General features: G+C 36.1%; 2 protein-coding genes across 6 annotated transcripts; both read right to left on the reverse strand.

Moving 5' to 3' along the window:
* Positions 1–1,645: 1,645 nt before the first annotated feature.
* Positions 1,646–6,588, reverse strand: LOC135613050 (calcium/calmodulin-regulated receptor-like kinase 1). 5 transcript variants are annotated; one of them, XM_065109989.1, is made up of 9 exons: positions 6,206–6,588; positions 5,144–5,522; positions 4,824–5,003; positions 4,588–4,741; positions 4,383–4,509; positions 3,678–3,763; positions 3,504–3,575; positions 2,596–2,799; positions 1,646–2,130 (listed from the first exon to the last, which is right to left on the reverse strand). In XM_065109989.1, exons 2-9 carry the CDS (start codon positions 5,464–5,466, stop codon positions 1,795–1,797), a joined length of 1,482 nt encoding a protein of 493 aa, XP_064966061.1. In that variant the 5' UTR covers positions 5,467–5,522; positions 6,206–6,588; the 3' UTR covers positions 1,646–1,794. The 5 variants fall into 5 exon arrangements, with proteins under 5 accessions (XP_064966061.1, XP_064966063.1, XP_064966062.1 ...); XM_065109991.1 differs by lacking the exon at positions 6,206–6,588 and adding an exon at positions 6,055–6,187; XM_065109990.1 differs by lacking the exon at positions 6,206–6,588 and adding an exon at positions 5,992–6,136.
* Positions 6,589–7,156: 568 nt separating this feature from the next.
* On the reverse strand, positions 7,157–13,917 carry LOC103986336 (organelle RRM domain-containing protein 2, mitochondrial). The gene is made up of 4 exons (XM_009404317.3): positions 13,730–13,917; positions 8,018–8,086; positions 7,814–7,920; positions 7,157–7,471 (listed from the first exon to the last, which is right to left on the reverse strand). The coding sequence occupies exons 1-4, from the start codon at positions 13,842–13,844 to the stop codon at positions 7,364–7,366; spliced, it is 399 nt and encodes a 132-aa protein (XP_009402592.1). The 5' UTR covers positions 13,845–13,917; the 3' UTR covers positions 7,157–7,363.
* Positions 13,918–14,551: the final 634 nt, after the last annotated feature.

Here is a 14,551-nt window from a genome sequence, read left to right on the forward strand (position 1 = left end):
TGACACTTTTTGAGTTGGGAACCATATGAGGAACAACTTCAAAGAATGGATTTCTGCATTTTAAGCAAAGATAAAGCATTTTGCCACCCAATCTTGTTCACTGAATTGGAAGAGTTTTGACATTTACACTCCAGTCATGCTCCACTTGTCTTGCATGACACCAAGCCAGTCTGTGTTAGGTTGGGCTTGTTTTGACATGCTGACAACTTGAGAGGAGATTCTTTCTTCTATTTTTTCTTGAGCAAATGGCATATTTAAGTTACAAATTGCAGAAGAAAGGCCAAGATAGGCTTCCAGGGGCAAAAGAGGACTCCTCAATTCAACTACTCTTTCAGAATGACCATGCAACTCATAACAAAGATCAGATGAATTATTCCTTGGACAATATTGTTGTGTTAATCAGAGTCTCTCTTCATCCTTCACAACCAACTGAAATGCAACTCATAACAAAGAGGTGCTTGGCTTGTTGCATGAAATGACCATCAAGTCAATTGTTAGTGCTGAAAGCTGGTGAGGACCAAACACAACAGTATCAGACCTTGAGGAAGCTTTAATTTGAAGAACTTGGAAACTAGAAGTCATTAAGTTTGATGAATGACTCAAAAAGTCTGCTTTTGAAGCATCAATCATGATTCATTGTCAGCTTGACCTCCAACCATCTGCTTGCTCTTCTTGTGAACATCAATCCACAACAGTTTGTGCATTTAAAAGAGCCACAACAAGGATTGTTAGTGTAGGAAAAGCAGAAGCCAAAACATGTTTCCTGAAAGAGAATTTGCTTCCATCATATGCTGATAGGATACTCTGCCTTGTGTCTAGATGAGACATGTTTCTTGACTTTGGTTCTCTGTAGCAACAAACAATTTCTTCTTTTTGTTCAAAGACTTTGGGCTGGATAAATTTTGTGAAGACAAGTCAAAGCATTAGAAGTCTTGTTGGAGAAAAGGGCTACTAATGCTGATCAGACTAACCAGCTATCATAAGTTGTATGAAATCTAGTGGATGCTGAGCTAATTTTTCTAAGATCATAATACTTTCAAAGGCCACATGGATTATGAAATGGTATTTCAATGATTATTACCATCATCTCAATTCAAGGCTGTTTTTCCATTGACATGAGATCAATAATAGAGCATGACTAAACTTGATGAAAATTGCAACAAACCACTACCAGATCTTCAAGCCAAAATGAAGACAAAGATCTGCTTAAAAAGCAAAAGCATGAATCAAACTACAAGTATATATCATATATGTCTTATAGCACACGTTACACCAACATGCTATTGGCTTCTTAAACAGGTGTTTACCACATCCCATGCTGATATGTAGAAACAGCACAAACCTTCATCTCTTTGATTAGATACAGTGAAGAAACACAATGAAAAAAATCTCCTTGATTAGCTACTCCAAAAATGTGATTTCCAAAGAACAAGCTCCTGAGAATTCAAAAGTTGAACATGTTAAGCATTATGAACTCATAGTTGATCAAAGCTACCAAAGATATGATGTACCTGATAACGAAAGTTGTGTATCGCCATCTGATGAGATATTTTGATAGCCATCATCACTGTTACTGCGTTAATTTTTATTTCACCATGTTGACAACCAATGCAGAAAAAGGCCCACATTACAAAGGAATTAGAAGTGATGGGGCACTAAGCCCTAAGCCATGATTCTTGAAATTACAACTTTTCCATGTTTTCTTTGACCTACCATGTATATTTCACAAAACTATCAATACAAACAAATTAGCAAACAAAAGGGAAAGGGAATGAAATAAATGTATGAAGCGTATCAAACATCAGGCAGATCAGACACACTGTCAATGGACTCCTCTCTCTGATGTCCGGACACTGAACTCTGATGTTCAGATAGTTCTATGTCCAAGGACTCTTCCTCCACTGTGATGGGCAACCATCTCCTACTATGGTGCTTTCTGTGACTGGTTTTTAGAATCTGGGATAGTGCTTGGACTACTACTCTCATGGATGGTCGTTTTTTAGAGAGCCGATTGATGCATTTATATGCAAGTGCTGCAACATCATTAAGTTCGGATACGTCGAATACCCCATCTAGCCGGGGATCTGCAATTTCTTCCCATCCCACTCGTCCTTCCGCATTTATTGCCGCCTATATCAAAAGCACATGGTAAACATCAATGTGCAAAATATCTATTAAGAAACAAGAGAAGACAAGATCATATGTAACTAGTCATAGCATAAAAGCATATCAGATCGGTAAAAATGTGTGTGCAGTGTGAAGATTATTTGTTGAATTTGCAATTGTTAGTTAGATATGCCATTTTTTTTTCCCTTTTCAAAATGCACATGTTGCCTGTTTCTAAGTCATGTATAATCATTTACCCTCATTGAACATTGCCTAATTTAGTCATGAAGTGCTCCTCCAACAAGTACTTCAAATTAAGAAGCTTTTGTAAACGTATTTACTTAAAAAGCAGGCTCTATATGCTAATTGGTCCTTGCTTGTGATAACAATAATACACACATTCCAACAAATTACTTTTAACATTTATCTGCAGATAAGTGGGGCGTGTCATGCAATACTCGATTACAGAAACAAGGATAGAGATCTCACAAGCTCAACATATTCCATAAGACCCTGCTGTGGATTCCGTGCTGCAATCAACTCAAAAAGCAGAACTCCAAAGCTATAAACATCACTTTTCTTTGTAAATGACCTTGATGAAACATACTCAGGATCGAGGTACCCCAAAGTTCCTCTGATATTGGATGCCTGGTGGCTGACCATTTCTTCTCTTGAGAGCCCAAAGTCAGCAACCTGATCAACAAAGTATATCTTTCCATTTTGAATTTAAACTTCACAGAATATATTGTACAAAAAAAAAAACAGCAACAAATCAGTGAACTTCCAACGTTGAATAACTCAATATTCAATGAAAAGCATCTTCAACCTCATCGTTAGATGGATGCTTAGATAATTGCAGAAGATTTGACATCACAAGAGACAACATCTTCATGTCTTAACATTGTCACTTCTCTCATCATAAGTTCCCAGTCAGGAACAATTCAGTCTTATTCTATCATCAAAATCCTCTTGCTAATATATTAGATTATTTTCTATAGAAAAGTTAGATCTGAGTATGTCAACCTAGGAAATAAGTACCTAAGATGTTGGCCCACCCTAAAGAATGCACCTTAAACAGACTGAATAGGATTACCATTTACACAGCTAAGTGTTACATAAAATGTAATGCAATACAAATTTCTCGTTTTTTTTAAAGAATTTAAGTTCCCAAACAAATTAAATATCCAAATGTAACATAAAGGTCATAAATATATTTTTTTTAAAAAGTGATTATGTAACACAGGATTTATGGCATAAAGATCTTACAAACAAAAGCATAAAGATTAAACCAACAATGAAGTTTCCATGTAAATGGCATCAGCTAGTAAGAAGACTTATTCTATAAATTTTTCCCTTGTTCTAACATATATGTCCTCCAACAGTTATTTTTTACATACCCTAGCTCTCATGGAATGGTCTAACAATATGTTTGCAGACTTGATATCGCGATGCACTACAGGTGGGACAGCCTGCAAGATCAATGACCACAAGTTGTCTGTTAATTTTACAAAATAAAAAAGAAGCATAAACCTGTTCATCATTTCACTAAAAAATCCTATATGTTCTCTTACACCATCATGTAAATATTCCAAGCCTCTTGCAACATCTAAAGCTATATTAACCCTCAAATCCCATCTCAATGCTTCATGCTTTTCACCTGCAGTTAATAAAAAAAAAATATTTTTAATAACAATTTTCTAGAAGTGAAAAAATAGAATATGAAAGCTATTAACTTTAATTTGATGCTGAATGATCAGGAACACCCAATTTTAGAAAATTCTCATTTTAGTTTTAGAAAATTCTCATATGGTTTTAGAAAATTCCAAACTTATATTTGGCAAATCTGGTAAATGTTGCATTAGAGAATGATACAAAAGTCTCATTTTAGTTTAAGTGACATAAACAACTTAAGCTAGATTAAACTCCGAATTTACAGGATTAGAGCTCGTGAAAGAGGTTGATACAGAAAGACTTTGCACTTGCATATATATCACACAAAACAATCACTAAAGAGATGAAAGACAAGCTTGATATACATATAGCTAACTCAAGATGTCATTTGCCTTCTGTACTCTTACATTATACCATACATGAACATGATCAAATGGGATTTCAGGAATTTTCAGGAGAAGCAAGACAAACATGAAAGACATGGTTTTGACAAAAAAACAAAGCATCAGTTGGCATGAAATTCATGAAAACTATGCACTGCTCTTCATTGTACTCTAGAAAAAATAATACAAGTAACATGCATCTGAGTGGAGATGAAAACATACTGTACAAATGGGAAGCAAGGCTCCCATTAGTCATATAGACATATATCAATATATGCTGCCCTTTCTCAGCACAATATCCAACCAAATTAACCAGATTTCTGTGATGCAATCTCCCAAGTAGTAGAACCTGAAAAAAAAAATCTTTCGATCATATTATGTGAAATTCCCATCGAAGAAGGATAGGGATAGTAATAATAGAAATTACCTCAGTCTGAAATTCCTTCTCCCCTTGCTTAGAATTAGTAGCAAGAACCTTAACAGCGACTGTCTCACCAGTGGGCATCTGAGCTTTATAAACAGGACCAAATGCCCCCTGACCAATCAACGTTGTAAAGTTACGAGTTGCCTTTTGCAAATCCCTGTCAGAAGGAATAAGGAGCTATTTCACATTACAAGTAAAAAAGAAACAAAAGAGGAATCTAGATACTACAGGAACCCCACCTCATACTGTGTAGTAAAGCAAGAAAAACAGAAAATGGGAGCGCAAACAAAATGGCCTTATGCCATATGGGTGAATCTCCAATGTGTTGTGGGAAAAATATTTGATTTTTTGCAAGAACTTCAGATCTTCTAGGGAGATTGAAGGCAGCAACCAAAATTTGGAATATAGCATGATAGGCTCTAGCAACAAAATCATATACTATGTGTCATACCTTATGTGAATATAAATACTAGTGAAGCATGGAAAATCAAGATATGCATATTTACACATCAACTGGGTTAAAGCATTGAAGAAGCTAAAGTTGCGTTCTTGGCCATACTTGTAAAAATATTTGGGAATCCCAGAAACTGACACAAGATTTTTCCTCTTAGTTCCCTCAATCCAAAAGGATGAGCCATCTGCTTCAGTTTCAGGATGCTTGGGGGACTCCTGATCCATGGTAGAGTCCGAGAGCACTGAAGAAGAATCAACACCATTGACACGCATGGGAATTGTCGATGCCCTCCTTGAGCTGCTGAGCCGTATCTGAGCATGCTTCTTCCGGAATCTGATGCAGAACAGAGCACCTACAGCCAGAAGCACCCCAATCACCACACCTATTGTCACCCCTATAATCAAACCCCACGATGATAGATCCTTCATCTCCTCAGTACACCTCCAATTCTAGCAGTACGGTTTTGTCCACTCCATGCAATGGCCTGCAAGGTAAATCGTGCCTTAATCTCATGAACTAGAATAGGAAAACAACATCCTGCTCTTCCCCATCCATACAGATTGAATGATGGATGGCGACGAAATCATTCTAGATTGGATCACTCACTACCTTGTCATGGTCAACTTCGAGAAGCTTAAGACAAGCAATCATAAGATTTTATTATGACATTAAGGTCAAGTAGATGATTAGAAAATAGCAACCACAGCTACCGCAGAATCTCGGGTCGATGTGTTCCAGCAGCATTATCTCTACGGAAATGGAGGGGCAGAAACAATGCCCACTTCGAGATCGTCACTCAATCATCAAAAGATCGAAAGGTTTGCGATCTTGACAAACTTGATACAAAAGATCAAAGGCAACCAAAAGAACTGTGTTTTTTGGCTTGTCCCTAGCTAGAAGTAAATAAAGAACACAAACTATTATCACGCGAAGAAGAAGAAAATGAGTCTTACTTTAGACGAGAAAGAAATCAAGCACGACCAATAGAACCAAAAAAGAAAAAACGAGAGAACAACCCATTCGATCTTCCTTCCATCCACTCCTGATTTCCCTCAAAGAAACCCACGATTCCTTCGAAAGATTGAGGCAGAAGGAACCGCAAAAGGTACGCAATGATAAGAAGCTAAGGATCAAAGAAAGGGATATCGCAGCAGGAGCAGATCTGACCTCTTCGCGGGATCGGAAGCGGAGTAGTCCGAGACTCTTGCCGCAGATCTAAGATGGCGCGTTCCATGGAGACGAAAAGTAGCAGCGAAGACCAAATTAAGAACGATGAATACGAGAGTTGATGGGATCGGATCTGACTCGCGCCGTCACCATGTCCGGCGACAAAGGAAGAAGTGGATACTTGGAAACCGGCAGACCCTAAACTTCCGCCCACAAAACGACTCACCAATAGCGCAGTTGTGTGCTTTCTATTGGAGCGGCAGCGGTGGGGGTTACGATACGCGTGAACGAAACGGGTGCGTTTAGTAAAGGAAGATACGGATTTCCCTGCAAGACGACTACTTATCTCTTACGCGTCGAGCTGTGATTGATGGAAAATGGATGAGCGAGACGTTTAGATGCGGATTGGCGTCCTGATTACCGCTTTGGGCTGTGATCTCGCGGACCCCTCTGCGAGGAGTCGATTTCCGCGGCTTGGCGCGTGTCAGAGTCGTCGCATGATCCAGTCATTGACGAAAATGCCACTACAAAATGACTAAAGTGCCCTGCACGGATCGTTGACTTCCTTATAGTGATGGTTGGTGGGATTTGACGAGCGGCACAAAAATGCTGCAGACGGATGATGTAGATGTGAAACGCGATTCCCTTTACTTCTGTCATTAATAATCTCACTTCATGGTTTTTAATCACAAAATATTTGTTTTTTTCCCTCAAATATCAAAAAATATCAATCATTCCCTATTAGACCATTTGGAATAATTAAGAAGAGAAGCATTGGGCAGTAAGATATCAAAAATACTCAATTTTACTTTTCACAATATATATAATGTTATGCTCGTAAAGTCTTTGCTAGCCCTTCCTATTGTATAGGAACCTTAGTCTCTTCCTCCAATTTTTCAAAGATAAATATACCCCAAGTCAAAATCCATCATTTTTACCAAGTCACACCAGTCAGCACAAAAATGCAGGTCCATGATATACTAAAATTTATAAATAACATGTTTTTCAAGTTTTAATTCCTTCTCCAACACTGTAGTTATAAAACTTAATAATCACTGCATACTAGGAAGAGAGCAAATGACCAAAATTTGTCACAAGTATCTGCTTCACTGAATTCTAGACTCCCATGAATACCCAAGCAATGAAAGACTTTCACCTCTACTGATAACCATATGGTGGTTCGGATGGTGGCGGAGGCGGTGTCTGTCCCGGTGGGGGTGGTCTCGGTCTTGCATACTCGGCAAAAATAACCCAACCATCAAGAAACTGCACCCAAAGAAAAATGCATGAGAAAGAGAGAGAGAGAGAGAGTAGGATAAACATTCTAGTGATGGGGTGTGAACTTCCTAAAACATTGACTACATAGCTGAAATTAAACCTTTGCAAATGGGAGTTTCAGATAAAAGCATATTCAAATACAAGTTGCAGCAAAGTAGATTTGTCCACAAGTTGAAGTTTGTGGTGGTGGAAAAGTTGTTCGATTTGCGATTGATGAATACTAACAGCTTATCTTGCACAAGTCATGAGATCTGATATTGTTTGGGTCTTAAGATGTACTGCACTTACATAGTTATATAAATGGACAAGTAACTTGAAGTGCCAACTAACCTTGCCATCCATGCCCTTTATGCCTTCTGCTGCTTCTGCTAGTGTTGCATACCTTACAAACCCAAACCCCTTAGAATACCCTGAAACACGATCGGTAACAACCCTAGCTGTGCAAAGTAAAAACAAGCAAAAAATTAGCATCTTGCAGGTATAATCTCATTCAAAATAAAAAGGTGAACAGGAAGAACAAGATGATCGATATACCATGAATTATTTGCCCAAACTTTGAAAATGCTTCCATAAGTCCTTCTGACGTAGTTCGCTTGCTAAGCCCTGAGATCAGATTTTTGTTACCATATAGAGAGCATAGTATTTGCAAATGATGTCATTACACAAATGGAAATTAGATTACTCAAAAGAATGAAGGAAAAATACTAAATACCACCAAGACAATGAAAAATTACTCTGTAAAAAGAGCTTAAAAAAACAGAAAAATGCCTTCTTAAGAAACTAAGAAAACCAGTTAGCCTACATGGATGACAAATCATCCAAGCATGACTTCTTGTATGAAGATAAGAAAGTCAGTCTGCATAGACATCAAATTATCCAAGCAGACTTCTTGTACGAAGTTAAAAAAGCCAGTCAGTGATATGGATCTCAAATGTCCAAGCATGACTTATTGTATGAAGAAATACAGAAATATGACACAACTCGATGCCTTTCAGTATGCTCAATCATCCAAAACTGCTTGCTGACACATCACTTGTTAATCAAAGAATTGACTTATTACCCTATGTCACCTTTCATCTGTTCAATGAATTGAACCTTTTCCATTTTGATATGTTACCTAGGGAATGCAATTCAAGAACTACAGCATCTACCTATGTTCAAACTTTCCATCTTTATCTAAATGAGACCTAACCTTTAGGTGGTACTAAACAAGGTAGACACAAAGTTCATATTACAAAGACAAGAATAATTCTTTTCTGCAAAACAGCCCTTTTTGTTTAAGCTTCAAGGTCCATAGACATGCCAACCATCATGTCATGTTGCCGCAAGTATAGAATTAATATCACCTGAATCAAGTATCAATAAGACATGATAACTAGCTCAAAAGTCAGTGCCCCACCCTCTCCCTGATTTTGTGTCACTGGCATATCCAACGTCGGCATGGTAATGGAATTGACAGCACTAATTTCAATTAATCTCATTTGAAATAAAATTATGTTGGACAAGGAATCAACTTTTTATTCAATGTTGAGGTTACAATTCCAGGGGCCAGGATCCCTGCACGTATTCTCTAATCAGATCATACAATTGCAATCCAACAATCATTTGTCTCAACCAGATTATAACAACATGATACACAGCATGTCTACCATATTAAATTCTAGATCACAGCAATTCATCCAGAAGTCAACTTACCAACGAGTAGACATACTGAAGTTCTTTATCAAATGTCTATAGAAAGCCCATAGTCAATATCAATGGAACTGATAACAACCTACAATTCTATGAATGCTTCAGAAAATAAAGGCTTGAAATCCTCCCTTGAAGTCTTGTCTTTTTGTTCTTGCAAGTATCACTCTAACATTTTATATAGACACAACTGATGGCAAATGCATGCCAACTTTTTAAAATGATATCAAATTCCTATTTGCAACAATTCCTTAGTCTCAGCAGTCAATATCTTTTAAAAGAGATCTCAATTGCAATTCATGCTCGTGATAATCCTATATCTTTTGAAGAACTTCATGATAAGTTTTTTAACTATGAAGCTTATTTTAAACAAGAGTTGCCACCTTTTGATGCTACTTCTATCATTGCCAATTTTGCAAACAAAATTAATTCTAGCAATAAAGGTAAAATCCACAATCAGTAAGACAACCGTTCAAACAATCATTTTGAAGGCAACATGCAACAATGCTACAACAAAAGTGTCAGCAAATCCGGACAATAATTCAACAACAAAGTCACCTATCAATATGTGACATGCAAAGCCATATTGCTAAGAAATGTTGTCGCTTGCAAGCTGTTATTCCATAAATATTTCAGCTTTCATACCCATCTTATTCTACATATCTGGCTGCACTACCTACTCAATTTTCATTGCCATCGTCGTGTGCTCACTTTGATGTTAAATCATTTCAACCTTCATCAAACTAATTTGTAGATTCTGAGGCTTCTCATCATGTCATGTCTAACTTGAATAATCTCTCTTTATTCATATTATAATGGTTCAGATGATATCATAATAGATGATGATAAAGGCCTTGAAGTAACTCATACTGATTCTACAAACCTTCCCCCTTTCTCAAAATCTTTTATTACTTTTCGTTGTTCTTTGTGTTCCTGATACAATGAACCTAAAATCCGTCTCTAAATTATGTTTTTTTTAATAATGTTTCTATTGAATTCTTATCCTCTTCATTTGTTGTTAAGGATTTCAATACAATGGCACATCTCACGGAGGGGTTGAATAGGGATGGAGTTTATGAGTGGCCAACTGTTGTACCATCTCCATCTCCATCCAAATCCATATTTGCTTTGGCCATCATCAAGACTCCATTTCAAGAATAACACAATCACTTGGGGCATCTGTCTTATAAGGTTCTAAATCATATTATTCATTCTTGTAGTTAACCTTTATCATCATCATCTTGTCATCCATTTTCATGTAATTCATACAAATACAATAAAATGCATAAGCTTACATTTTCTACATCCTCTCTCACAAAGTAATTAACCTCTTGAATTTATATATTCTGATGTTTGAGGCCCTTCACCAATACAATCTCATGATGGATTTAACTACTATCTTATTTTTGTTGATCATTTTATAAAGTATATATGGTTATTTACTACGAAGCAAGAATCTAAAGTATTCATTAATTTTTTCAAAATTCAAATTTATTATTGAAAAGTTCTTTCAACAATCCATCATTTCATTTTTATACGATAATGGTGGTGAATTTCAAAAGCTTCGTAATTTTTTGAAGCCAATGGGATATCTCATTTTATCACCCCTCTACATATTCCTGAACATAATGGGACCATGGAATGTCATCATCAGCACATCATCCAAACTAGTCTCACACTCCTTGCTCAGGTTCCTTACCTCTTCAATTTTGGTCTCATAGATTTGTCACAATAACTTATCTTATTAATCGCATGTTAACTCTAGTTTTCAACATGGTTTCACCATTTGAAAACTATTTTGATCCACTCTTAACTATAGTAAATTATGTGTTTTTGGGTGTCTATGTTATGTATGGTTAAAACCCTACACTCATAACAAACTAAAAGCCCGAAAAAAACCATGCGTTTTTCTTAGATATTCTACTAATCAAAGTGCATTTAAATGTTTTGATCCACCAACCAAAAGATTTCACTTCTCGTCACGTTGATTTTATGAAATCTATTTTTCTTTATGAATCACTTGACTCTCTTTTACCTAGATTAACTTTCAATAACTTTGTTGATTGGATCCCCCAAATTCATGAGCCACCTAATATTATCATTCTCGTTCAGGTTGAAACATCAACCCCACATATCAATCCAAACACTTTATCCACTCAGTACCCACCAAGTCCTTACTCAGTGATGCATGATAAATAACAATTTACCCCGTCCATCCAGCTACCTCATGAGAGTGTCACATATCAAGAGAAATCACAATAAGATTTGGTTTCAGTATCCCCTATTTTAAATTCTTCTTATCCAACACGTCTTAGAGATATCATTGATCCTACACCAATTCATCCGATGATTACTAGATCTAAAAATCAAATTTTTAAACCAAATAAACGTTCTTTTATTTTCATAAAACAATCCCAAAAATTTATTTATAAGCCTTCTACTATTAACCAAGCCTTAAAAATTTCCGAATATACAACAATGTCTGAAAAATATAATACTTTATTATGAAATGATACATGGGACTTAGTCTCAACCGATCCAAGTTAAAACCTTATATGATGCAAATAGGATTTTTCATATTAAACAAAATCCTGATAAGTCCATTAATAAGTATAAAGCAAGACTTGTTGCAAAGAGATTTCATCAACGTCTAAGTCTTAAGTACCATGATGCCTTTAGCACAGTTGTGAAGCCAGCAACAATTCATATTATTTTATCTTGTCTTAATCTAACAATTGGGGACTTAGACAATTGGACGTGAATAATGCATTTCTTCATAGTCATATTTCTGAGGATGTATTTATGAGGCAACTACCAAGCTTTATTGATCGCAATCTTCCTCAACATATCTATAAGTTGCACAAGAATCTTTATGGTCTCAAGTAAGCCCCTCGTGCTTGGTACCATGAACTTCAAACACATCTAGTCTCAATTGAATTTCATAATTCGCAATCTAATAATTCGTTATTCATTTATTCTCATGAGGGCAAAATCATGTCTTTACTAGTATACATGGATGACTTAATTATTACTGATAATAAACCAATAATAATTAATCAATTTATTCAACAACTTGGAAATAAGTTTTCTATCAAAGATCTTGGGTCACTAGCTATTTTCTTAGTGTTCAAGTCATCTACACGACAAATGATCTATTTCTTACTCAACAAAAGTATATTCATGACCTTTTTAATCGCACCAAAATGCTGGAATCCAATACTGTTACTACACTAATCTCTACATGTGTTCCACTTACCTTGTTTGATAATGCTAATCTCAGTGACACCATTGTGTATCATCAAATTGTTGGCGGTTTATAATATTTGGCATTCATTTATTCGAGCATTGCATATCCAGTGAATAAATTATCTCAATTTATGCACAAGACTACTTCCAACCATTGAACAATCATTAAACAACTCCCGTACTTAGGCACTATTGATCATGGCTTATTTATCCGAAAGGACTTTCCTCAGTTGCTTCAAGAATTCTCGGATGACAATCGGACAGGTAATAAGGATGGCAGGACATCTACTAATGTTTGTATCATATATGTTAGTCACAATCCAATCTCTTGCAGTTTTAAAAAACGATGCTCTGTTACAATGTCTTCTATGGAGGTTGAATATCGAACGATTGTTTATATAACTATTGAACTTTATTTGATACAATCATTGCTATATGGACTGTTTGTCACATTATCTGATCTTCCATCAATACATTATGATAACATCAGGGCAACATATCTATGTGCTAATCTTGTATTTCGCTCTCGAATGAAGCGCATAGCTATTGATTTTCACTTCGTTCGTGACAATGGTATGCTACATATCTCTCGTGTCTCATCTTCTTATCAATTTGTATATGCTCGTTCCATGCCTTTTATCTCACCGACAATTATTTCTACTTCGATCCAAGATCGATGTCTTCGATGAGAGCACCATCTTGCAAAAACATATTAAGAAGGATATGATTGAGAAAAATAAATTGTGATAAAATTATCATGATCCTCTCAATATTTTGATAACATACTATCATAATTCTAAATCATAGAAATTATAATAACATATTATCATAATGCTATCAATAATGGGGATCTCAATGTGATCTCCTACATTATGCGATGATTTAGATAAATATTTTATATCTATTATTGATTGAAATTTTCACATAATTATCATGTTTTATAATCTCTCTTTGTGTATATAAATTCATACCCACTATCAATAAAATTTCAAGCTAATCATTTCTTTAATGCTTATACCCACTGTATTTTCTAACCCTAAAGATTTATAGGCACCAAAGGAATTATAACAAGTTAAGATCAGACTCGAAGAACCATTCAATAATTTTCTATTAGACTATGTTTAAGGCATTTACCTACTCTTGCTATCTGTTAAACGTAGTTCTCAGAGTCGAGGCGTAACAAGAACCATCAAAAGGTACCGCCCTTCTCCAGGTAGTAGGAGCAACGGACATATGGATAGAGAGACTCGCAAAAGAATAAAGACCGACAAGAAGAAGAGGAGAGGAAGGGAGAAAGTGAGAGCGACTTGCCTGAGATAAAGAGGTTGGTGGAGGGCTCTGCCTGCGGAGCGACGGCGGCGGGGGGTGGAGGGAAGAAGGAGGAGATGGAGAAGAACCGCCGGAATGCCGATCTCATAGCCGTCATCGCAGTTCTCTGTCTCTCGCTCTCTACCGGTCCGAAGAGGAGTCGCGCACAGCCGTCGCGTGGCGATTACCCTAAACCCATCTTATATGAAGGGCAGCGAAGATTTTTACACCTTCTCCACATGAATTTACTAAATCACCCCTAATCAGAGTCTTGAACCCCTCGATTTCTGACGAGGGTTTCACATCTCCACGAGAGAGTTCCCCAAGTGAAAAGACCAAAGAACCCCTGTGTTTTAAGATACATTCGAAGGAGGCCGATGAGAATAAATAAATAAATATAAATATATATATATATATATAACTGAATTCTGTGTTAACATTTTTATTTAATATTAAGATTATTTTTTATAAATATAAACGATATGATAAAATCTTTATCAGCTAAATCAGTCAGACTAATGTGGGAGATAAAATAAAATATAAAATTTTCAAAAATAGCAAGAAAATAATTAAAGTGCCACAACTTCTTAATGATAGATATCATAGCTTGTGCTTTTCCGATTTCTAAAAGCACATAAAGAATGCATTAGCAAACAACAAAAAGTCATAATTTTTCAACTATTTAACACAATATCTCTAATTAGAAAAATATTAAGAAGCATATCTCAAAAGGAAAAAAAAAAAAAAAAGACTACCAGAGGAATGACAAAAAAAGGGCAGGACATACAGAATGAACAAATACGTCTGCTTTTGGCTTTTAACACC

The sequence above is a fragment of the Musa acuminata genome, chromosome BXJ2-5 (genome assembly GCF_036884655.1).
Source record: "Musa acuminata AAA Group cultivar baxijiao chromosome BXJ2-5, Cavendish_Baxijiao_AAA, whole genome shotgun sequence".
NCBI lineage: Eukaryota > Viridiplantae > Streptophyta > Magnoliopsida > Zingiberales > Musaceae > Musa > Musa acuminata.